This window comes from Sinocyclocheilus grahami, unplaced genomic scaffold (genome assembly GCF_001515645.1).
Source record: "Sinocyclocheilus grahami isolate Dianchi unplaced genomic scaffold, SAMN03320097.WGS_v1.1 scaffold13.1, whole genome shotgun sequence".
NCBI classification, from domain to species: Eukaryota; Metazoa; Chordata; class Actinopteri; order Cypriniformes; family Cyprinidae; genus Sinocyclocheilus; species Sinocyclocheilus grahami.
The window spans coordinates 2,673,308-2,693,503 of NW_015505192.1; the positions used below are offsets into that span (position 1 = coordinate 2,673,308).

General features: G+C 34.3%; 1 protein-coding gene across 4 annotated transcripts in view; it reads left to right on the forward strand.

Annotated features, from left to right (window-relative positions):
* Nucleotides 1-20,196, forward strand: part of LOC107599151 (pleckstrin homology domain-containing family G member 5-like) — a 78,795-nt gene that overhangs the window by 32,064 nt on the left and 26,535 nt on the right. For all 4 annotated transcript variants that reach the window (XM_016290679.1, XM_016290673.1, XM_016290666.1 and 1 more), the window contains exons 2-7: nt 9,870-10,011; nt 10,478-10,577; nt 12,503-12,572; nt 12,922-13,013; nt 14,070-14,206; nt 15,534-15,700. In XM_016290679.1, the coding sequence (XP_016146165.1) occupies nt 9,870-10,011; nt 10,478-10,577; nt 12,503-12,572; nt 12,922-13,013; nt 14,070-14,206; nt 15,534-15,700 (708 nt within the window). The remainder of the gene's footprint in view (nt 1-9,869; nt 10,012-10,477; nt 10,578-12,502; nt 12,573-12,921; nt 13,014-14,069; nt 14,207-15,533; nt 15,701-20,196) is intronic.

Genomic DNA, 20,196 nt, shown 5'->3' on the forward strand with positions numbered 1-20,196 from the left:
TAAGGCCGTTTAGTGATTCAGACCGTTCTCTCACACCAAGTCACCAGGATGCTGTCAGGGTTAGGCAGAATTTAAGCCTGTTTTTTTTAATCATCATGCTTCGTGTGTTTTAGGATCGTTCTGTTTATGAGTCAGTGTTTTTGTTAAAAGCAAAAAACGTGGCATAAAAGCGGTCTAAAAATACTGATTATTCAAACAGAAGATCACGTTTTCTTGCTCCTAATTTTCTCAAACAATCTCAGGCTTTTTTATTTGATGCCACTAGCCTGGCATCATCTTCAAAAGCTCTTATTCTATCAACCCGGCTCTGATTCAGCCCACTTTTGCCATTTTTATGTGCAAAATGCATCGGACGCTCAGTGAACGGGTCCTTAGGTGTGGTGTCTGAGGTTGACACTATGGCAATGCATGTGAGATATTTCATAATCTACTGCAATGCAATGATGATTCAGTGTTTTAGCTAGAATGTGAAGCTGCTGTCAGTAAGTTTCAGGTCTTGTTTGGCCTTTTGTCACAGACTCGAACTTGTGCCTTCTGCGTGAGCGCCGTAGCTCAATGCTTGCTTCACTTCTTATATGGTCAAGGTGAGAGAAGACTAGAGAACTGGGAAATCTGTTGAAGAACTTGTTTGGGTGTGACCTTCACTAACTCCTCCATTTAATTATGCTTATGCACATTATCTGCTGATTTGACTTATGCACGTGCAGTCGTGTGATGCATATGTAATCAGTTTTGCTCTGCGAGTTTTCAAGTCAAGCTATTCTCTGAAAATGTGTTTCGCTAAACTTCATTGTGAAAGTGTGTGACTTTTGAGGCAATGTCTGCTAGCTGTGAAATCGTCTACATGCTAGTGCACTCCTGACTGACTGTCTTGAACTTCCTGGACAACAGACCAGAAATACTGATGTCATGTTGCACTGCAGATTTTTGTTCAATGAAATGCTCTCTAAAAGTGTGTGACGTGACATGTGGCCAAGTATGGTTACCCATACTAGGAATTAGTGCTCTGCATTTAACCCATCCTTAGTGCACACACACACAGCAGTGAACACACACACACCGTATAGCCCACCCAAACTTCCTGTTTCAACAGGAAATATGTCAACACAACATAGAAAACTGTACTTGGTAAGCGATTTCATGGGGTTTTTAAGCTATATAAGGGGATATTTAAAAATAAACTATATAACAATCCAATAATAATATTCAGTTTTACAATCAATGCAGTATATCAATGCAGTAAAAAACTATGTGGACCTGTAAATGTGACTGAAAACATGTAGGTGCAGTAGAGTTGTAACAAAACCCTGATGTAGCTTTTTATATATATGATTAAAAAATATATTTGTATGTTTTTGAAAGAAATCTCTTTTGTTCACCAAGGTTGCATTTATTTGATCAGAAATACAGTAAAAACAGCAATATTTTGAAATATTATTACAATTTAAACTCTTTTCTATTTAAATATATTTCTGAATTTTTAGCAGCCATTAATCTAGTCTTCAGTGTCACATGATCCTTCAGAACTCATTCTAATACAAAAATCGTTCTAATATAATAAAACCGTTTCTATTTGTGATGACTTTTCTCTTAGCCACTCAACACTCATAAATGTCACTCTTTTCCATTTTCCAGTCTTTTGTGTTTCTTTGTTGCTCGCGCACAATTTCATTCACCCTTCAAAACGGCAAGGGCAAATCTCTTGCGCGGCTTTCCATAAAAGGAGCAGTTGGGGGTTCGGTGCCTTGCTCAAGGGCATCTCATTCGTGGTATTGAAGGTGGGAGAGAGCGCTGTACATTCACTCCCCCCACCTACAATCCCTGCAGGTACGAGACTCGAACCCGCAACCTTTGGATTACGAGTCCGTCTCTCTAACCATTAGGCCACGACTAGAATGATCTTTTGATATAGCCCACCCAAACTTCCTGTTTCAACAGGAAATATGTCAACACAACATAGAAAACTGTACTTGGTAAGCGATTTCATGGGGTTTTTAAGCTATATAAGGGGATATTTAAAAATAAACTATATAACAATCCAATAATAATATTCAGTTTTACAATCAATGCAGTATATCAATGCAGTAAAAAACTATGTGGACCTGTAAATGTGACTGAAAACATGTAGGTGCAGTAGAGTTGTAACAAAACCCTGATGTAGCTTTTTATATATATGATTAAAAAATATATTTGTATGTTTTTGAAAGAAATCTCTTTTGTTCACCAAGGTTGCATTTATTTGATCAGAAATACAGTAAAAACAGCAATATTTTGAAATATTATTACAATTTAAACTCTTTTCTATTTAAATATATTTCTGAATTTTTAGCAGCCATTAATCTAGTCTTCAGTGTCACATGATCCTTCAGAACTCATTCTAATACAAAAATCGTTCTAATATAATAAAACCGTTTCTATTTGTGATGACTTTTCTCTTAGCCACTCAACACTCATAAATGTCACTCTTTTCCATTTTCCAGTCTTTTGTGTTTCTTTGTTGCTCGCGCACAATTTCATTCACCCTTCAAAACGGCAAGGGCAAATCTCTTGCGCGGCTTTCCATAAAAGGAGAGATTAAATGCCTGCATAATTATCTGTGTGAGAAAGAGGGATGAAAATGTACATTATGTAAGACCGCTCGAGCTGTACAGTTGAAGGGAACAGGTGCTCAGTTTTGCGGCAGATGGATTAATCCTGTGCTAAAGGACACTGCACTTGACTTTTGACCTGAAACTCTTCACACGGTCTAAACAGCCCCCCCTTCACCAGATATGTACAGGAGAACATGCTAGCCACAGAGAGACCACAGAACCTGTTCACCATGGGTCCCCTTCACTCCAGATCATCTTTGCAGATCGATGCTGATGGAAAAAAAACTCTCAGGCATGAAAAGCTTTTGTAAATCAAGGCTTAATTGCTTGAAAGATTATTGAGGGGGGGAAATGAGGGCATAAAACTGTTAAAGCATACATAATGTCATAATCCTCAGACACGCTCTGATAAATAGGGATGGTGGCTGCTATTGTTTTATGTGTTGTAACCAAGAGTGAAACATGTTTCCAGTGACAAGTAATTAGATTTTTGGTTGTTTTAGCCCTGGTGTTATGTTTTTAGTTTTTTTTACTAAAGTTTTTGTGTGTTTGTGAGTGTGTACATATAATAGTATGGCGCTATGGAAAGTCCATCCATTTCCGTTCATAATAATACAGTATAATTACACCACTTCTGGTCATCTCTCATTACCTTCCAACAGTCATAAATCTGCTGATCATCTTGGTCTGAGACTAACCACAACAACGCATCTCCACCTACTCTAATATTTGTATTTGAATGTTAATGATTCTTTATTTGGCACGTGTAAATTATTTTCACATTCTATAAGGGGATATTTAAAAATAAACTATATAACAATCCAATAATAATATTCAGTTTTACAATCAATGCAGTATATCAATGCAGTAAAAAACTATGTGGACCTGTAAATGTGACTGAAAACATGTAGGTGCAGTAGAGTTGTAACAAAACCCTGATGTAGCTTTTTATATATATGATTAAAAAATATATTTGTATGTTTTTGAAAGAAATCTCTTTTGTTCACCAAGGTTGCATTTATTTGATCAGAAATACAGTAAAAACAGCAATATTTTGAAATATTATTACAATTTAAACTCTTTTCTATTTAAATATATTTCTGAATTTTTAGCAGCCATTAATCTAGTCTTCAGTGTCACATGATCCTTCAGAACTCATTCTAATACAAAAATAGTTCTAATATAATAAAACCATTTCTATTTGTGATGACTATTTTCTCTTAGCCACTCAACACTCATAAATGTCACTCTTTTCCATTTTCCAGTCTTTTGTGTTTCTTTGTTGCTCGCACATAATTTCATTCACCCTTCAAAACGGCAAGGGCAAATCTCTTGCGCGGCTTTCCATAAAAGGAGAGATTAAATGCCTGCATAATTATCTGTGTGAGAAAGAGGGATGAAAATGTACATTATGTAAGACCGCTCGAGCTGTACAGTTGAAGGGAACAGGTGCTCAGTTTTGCGGCAGATGGATTAATCCTGTGCTAAAGGACACTGCACTTGACTTTTGACCTGAAACTCTTCACACGGTCTAAACAGCCCCCCCTTCACCAGATATGTACAGGAGAACATGCTAGCCACAGAGAGACCACAGAACCTGTTCACCATGGGTCCCCTTCACTCCAGATCATCTTTGCAGATCGATGCTGATGGAAAAAAAACTCTCAGGCATGAAAAGCTTTTGTAAATCAAGGCTTAATTGCTTGAAAGATTATTGAGGGGGGGAAATGAGGGCATAAAACTGTTAAAGCATACATAATGTCATAATCCTCAGACACGCTCTGATAAATAGGGATGGTGGCTGCTATTGTTTTATGTGTTGTAACCAAGAGTGAAACATGTTTCCAGTGACAAGTAATTAGATTTTTGGTTGTTTTAGCCCTGGTGTTATGTTTTTAGTTTTTTTTACTAAAGTTTTTGTGTGTTTGTGAGTGTGTACATATAATAGTATGGCGCTATGGAAAGTCCATCCATTTCCGTTCATAATAATACAGTATAATTACACCACTTCTGGTCATCTCTCATTACCTTCCAACAGTCATAAATCTGCTGATCATCTTGGTCTGAGACTAACCACAACAACGCATCTCCACCTACTCTAATATTTGTATTTGAATGTTAATGATTCTTTATTTGGCACGTGTAAATTATTTTCACATTCTTTACTTGCGTAATAAAAAAAAAAGAACAATAAAAATAGTAGGGCCCTATGATTTCTGTGATGCAAAAAAACGCAGATGGAATCCATTCATAAAAATGGAATTTACTGTAGAACACGGAATGTCACTGAATTTGTCAAATTTTGAATGAATTAGTCAAAAGTAGGCCATTTTATTTAAAGCCAATATGGACTAGTGTCTATGAATATTAAACCGCAAATAAGACTGAAAAAACAGAAAAATTTAAACTGGAAAAAAAAAAACGGAATTTGGGAAAAAATCTGATTTCGTAGAGCTCTATAATAGCTAAGAATGGTGCCACGTGTGTCTGAATTTGATAAGCCCCTCTGGACTCTTGTGTGTGTGTGCACAGCTGTCTGTTTTTCTCTGCTGTTCACTTACATTCACCTCCACACTCCAAACACATCGCCCCTTCCTGAGGCCTATGGGTAATCCAGCAGAACTTCAGAATCAGACAGTCTGCACACACACTCTCAGCTGTCCTTGGCTTTGATCCCTGGCTGAGGGTCCTTTAATTGGCCAACTGTTTGGTCAGCGCGTAACATGCTTGAAATCTCTCGAATTAGCCATTTCAGAGAGACTCCTCTGTGCACTCAATCTCTGTTCCTGTTCTCATCCGAATTCTGTTTTTAAAACCTCTTGAACTTCCTACCTAGACAACATTTAAAGGTAATTATAGGTGGAGATCAGGGTTATTATATTAAACTATTTTTCATTTAAATAAAAACACATTTTTCATTACTTCAAATGAAATAAACGTTAACTAATCAACTGAAAAAAATATATATAAAATATAAATAAAATGTAAAACTTATTTCAGCTTGTTGGCATTCAACATTTCTCATTTTAATATAGTTTAGCTTGACGTACTAAAATAACTAAAACAAAAATTAATAAACTATGAAGAAATTATAAACGCAACACATTTGCTTAAACTTTAACTAAAATGTAAGTTGTAAACCAACTTATTCAAAATATTAATAAAAACTATAAAAGTATCAATTATACTAAAAGAACACTGGTCAAGATGCTGTCTGTCCGGTTTTTTTTTTTTTTAAGCTGATATTGATTTATTTAATTGTGCATTGCTCATATCCACTATATTTACATTTGGATTATCTTCCATAATTTAACATTCACTTTCAGTTAATTTTAAAAAATATTAATTATTTCATAACACTGTTAAATGCAATATTATTTGTTTTGAAAAATCTCAAAATGAACTGTACAATCGAACAATTACATTTTTAGCAAACAATGTGCTGCACAACAGAGGTTTACTGTTAGAATTAAAACATGGAAGAAAACCTGTGATTATTTCTTTAAAAAATAGGTTTTAATAATTTATTAGTAGGAGTATTACATTAAGACAAAGATGGTAAAATATTTGTCACAATTTTTTCAAGTTAATCCGAACTTTTATTTTGATGGGTTTATATTTCAGTTACTAAAATGATTTTAATAGGTTTTAGATTCAATAACAACACTGATTGGATTCTAGTTTTGTAGTGTACATTTCATAAGGACTACTAAATGTGTTATATAGTTGCTACCTGTGTAGAGCACTTCAAATCAGTAGTATGCCGTCTTAGAAGGTAGCTGCCTAAGTAGGCAGCAGACAGGGAGGAAGCTCACTTGGAGCAGAGCTAGTCTCAACTTTCACCTCAACTTCCTCAATAATTTCCTTAATCATATTTCTCTCCATCACTTTATTGTAAATAATAACTAAGTGTGTGTGAATACGTGATCGCATGTCTCATGTCACTGCCCCGCGGTCAGGTTCACACTCTCCGCCGCACATAAACAGCAATGAGTCCCTCTCATTCTCCTTCAGACAGATGTGCTGTAACTCGTCTGAGAACATGAGTCCCGGTGATTCAGCTCCGCTCTCCAAAGTCTTCTCCTGACAGCACAGCAAAAGCCATCAGTTGTTATAGCAGCGACTCATGACAAACACGCCGTTACATGAGCATACATGAGCATGTTCTGTTGAGCGCTGTGTTTGGAGAATCTCTCAATCGACTGCAGGAAGTTTTGCTGTAAAGAGGAATGACCTGTCGTCTCTTTCTCTTATTATCAGTCATAACCCCCACCATAAAAACTATAATGTGCTTTACAGTAGTTGTTGTTATGTTGTTTATATATATGTGTATATTTTAACCTGTCGTCTTCACTTGGTGGTTGTGCGGATGTTGACCCATCACTACTGTTGTTGGTGACCTTTGTGATCTGTTGCCCAAAACACTTTATCAAAGTTTGTTAGTATTCTTTTAAAGGGGCACCACTTTGTAAAAGACACCAAAAGACATGAATAGTCCTTTTGACCAGTTTTTACTTTCATATAAATATTTTATTTTAACTGACATTTTCTGTAGACTCCCCCTGCGGCTTTATAAATTCTGTTTTTATGTAATTGTTTTTTAATTTTATATAATATTTAATTGAATGCTAATATTTTTACATTTGATATCTTTTAATATTTTATTTATTATTGATTAACATTTTAAATTATTTTATAAAATTGAAATTTTCAGCAGACTGCCCTTACGGCTTTCTAAATTCAGTTTTTATGTATTGTTTTTAATTTTATATCTTTATTTATATTTTCCTTATTATTGAATACAAATTTATTGTATTTTATTATTTATTTTATTATATAAAACTGAACTTTTCAGTAGACTCCCATTGTGGCCTTCTAAATTCTGTTTGTATTGTTTTTAATTTAATATTATAATATTTAATATTTTTACATTTTATATCTTTTAATATTTTATTTATTATCAATTAACATTTTATTTTATAAAATTAGAACTTTCAGCAGACTGCCCTTAAGGCTTTCGAAATTGTTTTTATGTAATGTTTTAATTTGATATCTTTATTAATATTTTACTTATTATTGAATTCAATTTTATTTTATTATTTATTTTATTTATAAAATTGACATTTTCAGTAGACTTCCCTTGTGGCCTTCTAGATTCTGTTTGTATTGTTTTTAATTTTATTTAATTATTAATGTTTTTTTATTAAATACATAATAATAAATAATGTTTTAATTAAGCAATTAAAAAAAAGTCTGCACACGTTTTCAATAGTACCTATTGTAGGATGGTCTATGTTTTAAACTCTCCTGGCACTTACGCTTCTGTATTTTGTTCTTTATAATTGGTTGGAATGATTTATGTATGTATGTAGGAATGTGTTTGTTATTGTCTTAGTTGTGTCTGAGCTCACCAAGAAATTCCAGACAACTACGTTGCTGTTTGTTTGACAATAAATAAATAAATAAATTAGTTATACATTTTATTTTATGTTGTCATGTCATGTAGACTCCCCTTTCGGGCCCCTAGCGATCCTCGGATCCCAAATTGAAAACCTTTGCCCTAGAGCAAGCAGTGACCATGGAAACCCAAAAATGTTGCTTGCTTTGCAATTCTGGAAAAAACCCTCTCTTCCAAGCATGCACCAATAATTAAATTTGATCTGCCCTAAAGTGATGCGTAGTCCCATTGACTCCATATTTCACCATTCATGACTTTAAAGCTGCTGAAGCTTTGCATGAAGTCCCAACAAGCCCTTGAATCTAAATAATATGAAAGTACACCTAACCTAATTGTGCTCATTGTGGCAGGCCATGCCATGCCTATTACAGACAACAAGGCCCATTTAAAAGCAAATGCTATTTAAAAACTTTATAGGGTCGAGACTGCCTTTCTTTATCCATTTGAGGTGGAGTCCAGTCTGAGAAAGAGATGAGCCCAATCTAATCTCCACCGCCCCATCAGATGGGTTCACGAGAGCGCACAGATGATTAGCTCCTCAGATTAGAGGGGCTTTGGACATCTGAAGACTGATTTGGTTTTGGGGAAGACCAGGGCTACCCTAAAACCGCCCTGCCCCCATGAGCGCTTAACTTGACTAGACACCAAGGGGGTGGATTAATTGGACCAAGTCTTGTTGGTTCTTTGGGGGGAAGGGGTTGAACTGAGACTCTTCCATGAGGTTTTGGGGTGTGTGACTGTACTGAAGTGCTATCCTTTGCCGCCATGGACCAGCATCCAACGGATGGGGCAGCCTGCACACATCCCATGATGTGGAAGGTAAGAGGAGGGGACGGCCATCTGATTGATGTGTTTCAATAGGAGTCATTTCAGAGAGATTTGGATTAAGCTTGAGTAGGTGTGGCAGTAAGCTACAGACAGCAAGCTACAGACATGAAGGTGTGCAGTATGCACAAGAAACTAGTTGTGGTTATTGGTTTTCTTGTCAAAACAAGGCAACCATTGGCTTATCACTAAAGGCACACCTGATGTGGTCTTTTTTTTTTTTTTTACTTTACAAAAATTGGTTGAATCTTAGGAGCGTCCTACCTAAATGTTCATATTATTTTTCTATATATTCAAATGTTGGGGGGTAGTAAGATTTATTTTAAAGAAATTAATACTTTTATTCAGCAAGGATGCATTAAATTGATCAAAAGTGACATTAAAGTTATGTATAATGTTAAAGAAGACTTTCTATTTATCAAAGAATCTTGAAAGATATAGCACTGATAACAAATGTTTCTTAAACAGCAAATCAGCATATCAGAATGATTTCTGAAGGATCACGTGGCACCGAAGACTGGAGTAACGATGCTGAAAATTCAGCTTTGCATCTCAATAAATTACATTTTAAAATATATTAAATTAGAAAACGGTTATATCCGGAATATCTTGGTTCTACCATAGTACATGTCCAAAAACATGGTAAATGATATCGCAAACAATGGTTTTTGCAAATGTACCGTGGTATTCTTGAAAGTGCCTTGGAGTACCATGTAAATACCATGGTATGTGAATTCTTCTAAACCATTCACGTCTGTGTTTCTGAATTGGTTAGGAGTCTAAACGATGTCCTTTGGTCATGTGCATCTGTGTATGGTCGCGCTGTTTTGTACTATCAGAAGAGAACGTTTACAATAGATGGAATAACGTCCGCTGCAGAAACTGCACAGGAGTTTTTTTTTGTGGTCTGGTGAAGTGATATGAACCTGACCGTGAGTGACTCAAAGGATCTGCTCAAAGCGTCTGATGTCTGATTTCTCTCTCTGTTCCTGTAGGTGTGTCATCATCCCGACTGTCAGGAACTGAACGGTAAAAGCCCGCTGCACCTGTGTGAGTCATGTGATTCTCGCTGTCACCTGGATGAGTCTGACAGCATGCACTTTGACCGGCATCTCCGCTTCGACATACAACCACAAGGTAAATGGCCCCACGGGCGCAAACACTGTGTGACCCTCTGCCAAACGGGTTTATGTTTTATACAAATGAGTCTCATTCAAAAGTGTTAAAAACTAGTAACTATCAATAAAATTAAATCACTCAACAACAGATGCTGAATAGTAGTATAATATAATAGCTGAATAGTAGTATAACAGAATAGTAAAATAGTATACGTTTTTTTTTATTGATATTGATTTATTTGAATTAAAAATACTTCAATTACTTAGATTTTTATCTTTTATACATTTTATTTATATTATATATTAGTATTTTTCTTTTTAAATATTATGAATGTCTCTTTTTGATGAATCTCGAAGAATTTGTTTTATATATATATATTTTTTTATTTGTACACCATCCTTGCACCATTATGTAGTTAAGTAATTAGTTTATTAGTTCATTTACTATTATAAAGATCAGATTTGCATTAAATCTGTGTCGTCAGGTTCTATCCTGGCGCGGAATGTGTCCACGCGTTCCTGTCCCCCTCGCACAAGCCCCCCTTCAGACCTGGATGAAGACGAAGAAGGAAGTACTGAACGAGGGTCAGTCGGTGATCCACAACATTTAAATAACTGTATGAAATCTTCCAGCACATACACACCAAGAGAGGCACAAGAAATTGATGCAAAATTCAAAATGTGTTTTCAAAAAATACACATGGTCAATCTGAAATTGAGCAATGGAAATAAATCACTATGGCTGCATGATGAATTGAATTAAAACAACAAACACGATATGTCACTTGGTGTGATTTAATTCGTAAAGGCTATGAATTAAAAAAATACGTCATGCGAGGTTCAAAGTGCAAGCTTCACTTAATATGCACAACTGTTTTCAACTGATAATAATAATAAATGTTTCTTGAGCAGCAAATCAGCATATTACAAAGATTTCTGAAGGATCACGTGACACTGAAGACTGGAGTAATGATGCTGAAAATTCAGCTTTTTCATCACAGAAATAAATTACATTTTAATATATATTAAAATATAAAACGGTTATTTTCAATTGTGATAATATTTCAGACTATTGCCGTTTTTAATCAAATAAATGCAGCCTCTATGAGCATAAGACTTCTTAAAAAAATATATATATATATATATATTTTGAACTAGTATAAAAAAGATTTTTTTTTTACCACACTGTAGTTTATTTTGAATATTGCAATCTAATCTTTTTTAATGATAAAAAGTACAAATATTTCATGCAATCTCTCAGTATGTCAGAATAAATATTCAGTCACAACCACGATTTGTCACTTGGTGTGATTTAATTAATAAAAGGCTGTGAATTAAATAAATACCCGCGATGTCGGTTTTAAAGTGACGCGTGGTATTGTGTTCATTTATGCGCGAGCAGCTCATGATCTGGTGTTTTCAGCGGTTCGGTTTGCTGTAAATGCCCCACACCAATTCACCTCTGCGAGCGCTGAGAGTTTGGGTCACTTATTATGTGAATTTCCCAAATTTGAGCAGTGAGAAGTGCTTATAAACCATCTGTTGTCAACAAAAGAGAAGCTTTAAAGGGTTAGTTCACCCAAAAATGAAAATTCTATCATTAATTACGCACCCTCGTGTTGTTCCAAACCCGTAAGACCTTCGTTCATCTTCGGAACACAATTTAAGATATTTTTGATGAAATCTGAGAGCTCTCTGACCCTCCCATAGACAGCAAGGTAACTACCACGCTCAAGGTCCAGAAAAGTACCAAGATGATCGACAAAGTAGTCCGTGTGACATCAGTGGTTCAACTGTAAAGTTACGAAGCTACGAGAATACTTATTTGCGCAAAGAAAACAAAAATAACGACTTTATTCCACATTTTCGTCTCTACGTGGAACCTTGAATGTGGTAGTTACCTTGCTGTCTATGGGAAGGTCAGAGAGCCCTCAGATTTCATCAAAAATATCTTAAATTGTGTTCCGAAGATGAACGAAGGTCTTACGGGTTTGGAACAACACGAGGGTGAGTAATTAAAGACAGAATTTTCATTTTTGGGTGAACTAACCCTTTAAGGACTCCCTGCTGTTTTTCTTCGCAGAAGAAAAGCAGAATAGTTTTACATTTGAAAATAGTAAAATTAAAAAACAGAATTATTAATATTGTCATTTTACTTGTGCTTTATTATTATTGCAATACTTATGATACTTATAATATTTCTGTATTATTTTTTATTATATTTACCAAATTTTTTTTTTTTTACAGTGAAATATTACTGCAATAACATTTATTGTTTTATTTAATAATAATAATATTATTATCATCATCATCATCTTGATATATAATCACAGTTTTGTCTAAATAGTGCAGCCTTACAAACAAGCACAGCAAACCTGGAGCTTTTTTAAAATCACACAAATTTTAACACACAAATTGCAATTAGATTTTTTCCCCTCAAATTGTACAGTGATGGATTGTCATGGGCCATTGTACTCATGTGTCTGTGGTGTTTTTCTGTCTTTTAACAGAGAGCATAAGACGGGAGGAATGAAGCTGAAAGGCAGAGAAGGAAAAAAGCCCCGGCGGCGCCACACTGATGTGAGTGCTGTCCTCCTTTCGCCAAAGGCTCATGGGAAACTTTTTAATTCTTAGCTGACTGTATACCATTGATAGTCTAAAAACAAGTATAGCTCCTTTACATCCTACATATTATATTAACATACCCTACCGATATTTTCTGTACAAGTACCTGTACAGACTTGTATGTGGGCTTCCCTATCCAACATAGCGTACAGGAAAGGACACGTCTCTGAATCATCAGCAGCCCCAGGATGTGGTGGCTTGACGGATATCTTGATCTGATCACATCTAGAGTTCATTGTAAATGACTGGAAGTTGTCTGTCTGTCGCCCACCTTTGACCAGCGCTGGTCTGTCGCCCCCTATAGGACCCCAGGAAGGAGTGCTTCAGCCTCAAGTTTGACCTCAACATAGACATTGACACAGAGATCGTCCCCGCTGTCAAAAAGAAGACATTACGGTGAGATCTGTGTACCCTGGGAGTCGAGCGCACAACCTTGGTGTTGCTGGGTGTGTTCTCTGCCAGCTGAGGAATAAAATCAGCTGTTTTTGTTGTGTTTCTGTTAAATAGGTAGTTGATGCTAAATGTGTCCATTGCGTAATCAATATTTTAGGTTAGAATTAATTTGAATATACAGTACTGTTCAAAGGTTTGGACACGGTAAAATGTGTTTGTTTTAAAGAAATTCATACTTTTATTCAGCAATAATGAACTGATCAAAAGTGACAAAGATATTTATGATTTTATAATCTAATTTCTTTTATAATTCTATAAAAATTCTAGAATTCCGATATAGAATTATGCAATCTAAAATAATGTTATAATTCTATTTCAAGTAAATGCTGTTCTTTCTATTCATCAAATAATCCGGGAAAAAAAAGTGTTACCGTTTCCACAAAAATATGAAGCAGCATATGAACTGTTTTCAATATTGATAATAAGAAGTGTTTCTTGAGCAGCAAATTAGCATATTAGAATCATTTTTAAAGATCATGTGACGACACTGAAGACTGGAGTGATGATGCTGAAAATTCAGCTTTGATCACAGCGATAAATTATGGTTATTATCGTATATTTAAATTGTATCAGTTATTTTAAATTGTAATATTTCAAAATATATTTATAATTAATCATTTTTGATCAAATAAATGCAGCCTCACAAGACGACTTAAGAAATGTTTTGAACTGTAATGTATAAAAAAGTATTTTATTTTTACCTTCACTATAGTTTATTTTAAATCTTGCCATGTGAAAATAATTTTTTTAATTGGAAGTAAAAAAAATGCATGTATTATCTCAATGTCATAAAAAATAATTATAAAAAGAATTAAAAAAAAATGCCATACCAAAGGAAAGGCGTATTTCATGCCAGCTTACCAAATAAAAACACAGTTTCTTACGGATTTTTTATCTTTTAAAGGTCTAAATCTTTGAAAGGATGAAATTTCCATAACTCAGTCTTTGCTTTGTTCATTTTAGCTGTGAAGCTCATTTGCTCATTTTATTGTTCTGCAGAGAGGTGCTCGGACCCGTTTTTGAGCGCAAGGGCATTGAATTATCCCGAGTGGATCTGTTCCTGGACCAGTCCAACACTCCACTCTCACTCCACTTTGAGGCGTATCGTTTCGGAGGACATTACCTCAAAGTGAAAGGTAAGAGTCGTGTGGTTTAAAGCGTTTAAAGCGTGACGCATCCTCTACACTACAGCTTCTTCTCATCAGCATGGTTTCCAGTTAATCACTGTGACAACTTATCGCTTCAATCTTGCTATCAGCATTTCCTCCCTGTTTAGGGAACCATTTCTTCCTACACATTTGCAGCATTAAAGGTTCAAAACATACACCATATCTCCGTATTACACAACACAGCAGTCATTGTGTTCACAGAACCAGACAGTTTACCAGGAAATGAGGTGTGACCAATTACACTTCTGTTAGCTGTCATCCTTCTAAAGGAGCCTCACAGGGACATGCTGTTTTTTCAAGTAGATCATCTCATTCACAAAATGCTTTTCATGATTATACAGCCATGTGCCTGTCTTTACAAATCCCCATGGCCAGATGTCTTTAATCAGATAATGCAAACACCGGCATCCCACAGGTGCTCGATGGCTGCTTGCGTAATACACCGCCTGTGACGTGAGAACGAAGTGAGGGGTTAGCATTAAAATGATTGAGACATTAGCAGCCAGACGGAAGAGTTTCATTCATGCTGAAAATCTGCTCTGTTGAAGACCTTCTGTTACTTTAATCATACTAGCAACGGATGTCAGCTTATTCAGTGATAATGAATATATGATGATATTTAACAAAAAATAATCCACAGCAGTGTAATTATTTTGTTTTACTTTTTTATTTAAATTTTTTTTAAATAGTGTTGTTGGTCAAGGTTTTTAGTCATATCTAAACACCTTGTGAACTTGTGATATTTCGTTTGGAATTTAACTCCGTTTAAACCGTAATCTACACTGTTGTAAGTATTTGCTCTTGCTTCATTTTTATTTAATTGTTTAATTTAATTAAAAGAATGTTTTACATTTGTATTTATTAATCTAACAGCAATTATTTAATTTTAAAAATAACAAAAGCATAATAATAATAATATAACATTAATGATCATTAACAATTAAAATAATCTATTAATTGAAATGTCATATTTAATAGTGAGTTTTTAATGTCATATTTAAAATTGTGATTTATAAAAGCAAATAGCCATTCAAAGCTATGTGCTCCACTATTTTTACCACAGGTAAAGTTATTATATATTAATATGATAATACACACTGTAATTTTTCTTTACGTTTTTTTTTTACTATATTTTATTAGGATTTGACATTTGAAGTCATCTGATTTTGTTGTTGCAGTGAAACATTTATCTAACATAAATCTATTTTATAAACAGTGTTTTCAGAATAAGAACATTATTTGTCTTTTTCATACAATTAAATGAGTATTTATTACAGTGTGTGTGTTTCTGCAGCTCGGCCCGGCGATGAGCTGAAGGTGGAGCAGAGCGTGAAGGATCTGCGCTCTCTGAGTCTACCCAACATGAAGCCGTCAGTAGGGGGCAGCGTCTACATCCTCACACCGGGCAGTGAGAGGGCAGAGCACGGGTCCCTACCGCGGCGGGAGAGTGTTGACGTACTGGTCAGTGATGCTGCTTTTTCCTGTCTATAGCCGCTCAAGCCTTTAATAAGCCAGTTTGTGTAATAAATTACAAGAAAAAAAAAATTCTGTTTTAGAAACATGTCCTAATGTGCTTAAGGATGCCAAAGGGGCCATGTCTACCCCCTAGATTTTATTTTATTTTATTTTAGAGACCATTTTCTGCCACAGATAGTAGTAGGGGATTCTTTTATTCTATTTTACTTTGTCATATCTGTTTTAGAAATGTGCGATTTTGGTGTCATATTATATATATATTATATATTTTATTTTATTTTATTTTTTTATTTTTTTTATTTTATTTTAGAGACCATTTTCTGCCACAGATAGTAGTAGGGGATTCTTTTATTCTATTTTACTTTGTCATATTTATTTTTTATTTTGTGATTTTATTTTGTTATTTTATTTTATTTTATTTTATTTTATATTATATTTATTATATTATATATTTTATTTTATTTCATTTTTTATTTTATTTTATTTTATGCCATATAGATAGTAGTAGGTGATTCTTTTATTTTATTTAACTTTTTGTCATATCTGCTTTAGAAATGTGCGATTTAGTTTCACAAGACCTTTTTTCCATTTATTTTACTTTATTTTCCTATGTTTCAGATACACAGCCTAATGTGCTTATGTTTTTTTTTTTTTAATTATGTTTTACATCTTTGCAGCATTTAATTTTTTTCACCAAGTCCTTAATAGTGTTTTAATCATTATTTAGTTTCACAAGACCATTTTCCACCCCTTCAAAAGTAAACAGGCTCTTTTTTTTTTTTGCCACTTTGAGACCTCTGTACATAAATGATCTTTATGATTGGCTAATCTATTTGCATGTACAATAAGCGTGTTTGGTGTTGGCTCTAATATCATGCGTCCCTCTCTTTCTTGATTTCTAAAAACCTCAGTCCCACTTGAACGTCCTTTTAAGGTGCCAGCTTGGTGTAAATCATCTTAAACCGAACACATGACCTCATACAGGATGTTTACGGAGTGCATCCTCCGCCTGACCCTCTGACTAATGTTGCCGATTGTTTGGGTTTTAGCTCTTTTCTGTAGAAATGGCTGGTTACTCTTTCAACATCATGGGGTTGGATTTTCCCCGGCTGCACTGTGATACTCAGTAAAGCTGGATTCATGGAAAGGCAAGCCTGAACGTACTCCTGTGTGCGTGTACAAACATGGATATGCAGGCATCGGATATGAGTGCACACTTTAGGATTGTAGGCAAAGGCCTGTCGATGCACCTCATGGGTTTTTACTGCGATCAGAGGTTGAATAGTCAGGCTTAGCAACAAAAACTTGAGAACAGAGCATTCAGGTCTAGGCCGTGTCGTCCCGTCAGGCTTTGCTGGGTGCTGTGTGGATGTAGGTTACATTAAACAAGTCTCCACGGGTTGGACGAGTGTCGCACAGGTATTACACATCAGAATCGGGTTTGTTTTTCTAGTTCTTCTGTAACACTGGCCTTTATGGAAAATTCGGAGAGAATTGGGATAAGATTTACACTTTTTCTTTTGTGACAAAAGGTTCATTCGCAACCCAAAAAGGAAAATTCTCTGCTTTTATCTTAAGAAGTTTTGCAGTAATTACGGTTTCTTCTTTGTATAGAGAAGAACAACTCAGGAAAGATATTGTGTGTCAAATTATGCAGCTTGTTTAGAAAAGGTGTGCTGTTATTCTTTAAAGCATTTTTTCCCCATCAATTTCAATACAAAGAATGGCTGTTATTTCGGTTTCTGCTTTCACAGAAGTCGCCTCTGGTATCGTTTAAGACCAGGGGTTTGGCATTCACACATTTGTTTCGTAACGGCCAGCATGAGTTTGCATCATGGTATCAATTTCCAAATTTGTAAGTTCCACCGCCCACTTATTTTCCAGCAGGGTGTTCCTTATCACTCTATTACTCAATTCCCATTGTAGTTGTTCATTATATGCAAATAGCACAATGTAGCGCAAACTTTTCCCAAAAGGTATTATTTTTTTTTAAGAACCTTGATGGCCATATAATGTATGTCATTTTTATCATTAAATGTGACTTGGTAAAGAACCTTTTTTGTGGCATCCTGATAGATTTAAATGGGTCCTATTATGCTTTTTCACTTTTTGAACTTTAGTTAGTCTGTAATGTTGCTGTTTGAGCATAAAAAGTTTCTGCTTTCACAGAAGTCGCCTCTGGTATTGTTTAAGACCAGGGGTTTGGCATTCACACATTTGTTTCGTAACGGCCAGCATGAGTTTGCATCATGGTATCAATTTCCAAATTTGTAAGTTCCACCGCCCACTTATTTTCCAGCAGGGTGTTCCTTATCACTCTATTACTCAATTCCCATTGTAGTTTTTCATTATATGCAAATAGCACAATGTAGCGCAAACTTTTCCCAAAAGGTATTATTTTTTTTAAGAACCTTGATGTATGTCATTTTTATCATTAAATGTGACTTGGTAAAGAACCTTTTTTGTGGCATCCTGATAGATTTAAATGGGTCCTATTATGCTTTTTCACTTTTTCAACTTTAGTTGCATAATAGGACCCCTTTAAGTAATTTGTGATTTTTAAAAAATTAAAATAAATTAATTAAATGGCCATCAAGGTTCTGAAATTTTTTTTTATGTTTTTTTTTTTAATAATAATAATAATAATGTTCATTTATTTACTAAATATTATTAGTTTGTGGTCTGTAAGATTTTTTTATTTTTATTTAAAAGAAGTCTCTTGTGAGTGCAAAGTCTGCATTTATTTGATACAGTAAAAACCGTAATATGATTTTTTTTTTTTTTACAATTTAAAAGAACTGTTTTCTGTTTGAATATAAATTAAAATATTGTTTATTCCTGTGATCCATCATTCTAATATGCTGATTTGCTGCGCGAAAAACATTTCGTATTATTATCAGTGTTGAAAACCGTTATGCCGCTTAATATTTTTGTGTAAACCATGATAATCAGAATTATTTGATAAATAGAATTGTTCAAACATTGTCTTTTTTGATTAATTTAATGTGTCCTTGCAGAATAATAGCATTAAATTACTGACCCTAATCATTTGAACAGCAGTGTGTAGATAGATAGATAGAGAATACATAGATTTTCTGTCAGTAGTTGTGATCTATTGTTTTGTTTTGTTTTTCCGCTGATGTCCTCCGACCGCTATGTTTCCCGCTGATGGAATTCTCAAGTCATCTCCCAACTATTCCGTTGGAATTTTTATGAGAGATTAGGGCTGGATGATATGGCCAAAATTTATATCACGATATATTTCTTAATTTCGGTCGATACGGTATAATTCCGATATCGATATGAACATTATATTAAAAAAGCCTCATAAAAACGGCCAAGAATGGCCACAACAGATGTCTGTACCTACAAACCTATGAAAAATTAATTTGCCAACTCTATGAAACCTACTCCTATAAAACTGTATAATAGGAATTAAACAACTTGCAAATAAATGGTCATATCTGGCATTACAATATTGATAACTAAATTGCATTGTATAACCAAGTACATACAAGAAAAAAAAAAAATTAATGTACCAACCTGTGCATGAGCTGAACATTTTTTAATTGTTAATTAATGTACCAACCTGTGCATGAGCTGAACATTTTTTAATTGTTCGGCTAGTGGCTGTCCAGTGGGACTGCTGTAATTTGCATGGACTCAGCCTAAAGATGGGATACATTACAAATGACAAGACAGTAAGTGCATTTAAAAGTAGATTTTTATTTTCTTCATTTTAATATTATTTTGAATATTTTTGAAAAAAAGTATTACGCTACTTTAGAAATTATGTTGTACTGTATAGCCTTTGAAAGTCACATCTGCTCAAGCCTCTGCTAGCCTATGGAAAAACAATCAAAGCATTTATGAGTTTGAAGATGTTGTAATTTTAACTGAAAATGTATGTGAAAACACACACACACACAGATATACAGTAAATATAACAAATTATAAATGTTATAATGTACACAGTTTGTACCTGCTAGACTCAAATGCTCCACATTCTTTACAAGGCAAATCTTTTCAAATAACTAGAAGAAAAACAAGCACAACAATTAGTTATTAGGTTTCAATCATTAGTAAAACAATCATTATGAATCATATCAGATTATCATACTATTATATGTTTTTATTCTAGCAACCAAAAAATTAAGTATGTCCAAACACCAATTAATAAAATACTTTCCTCAATTTCATGGCAATAATAAATGGTTTTGGAAAAATATGCATTAGTTTAAGAACATTATACAACAACACTTTATACAACTTACCCAATGAAAGTAGACTAAAGCCAAACAAAGGAAGCCGTTTATTATGCACTTATTAAAACCTGTGAAATGAAAAATATAAATGAATTAATAAATACAGCATCCATAACAATACTGTATTGTAACAGTAATGTACAGTAGTATCATATGGACAACACAGCCTTCAGCTTACAACATAAATGTTACATAAATATTCATTACTTTTTACTT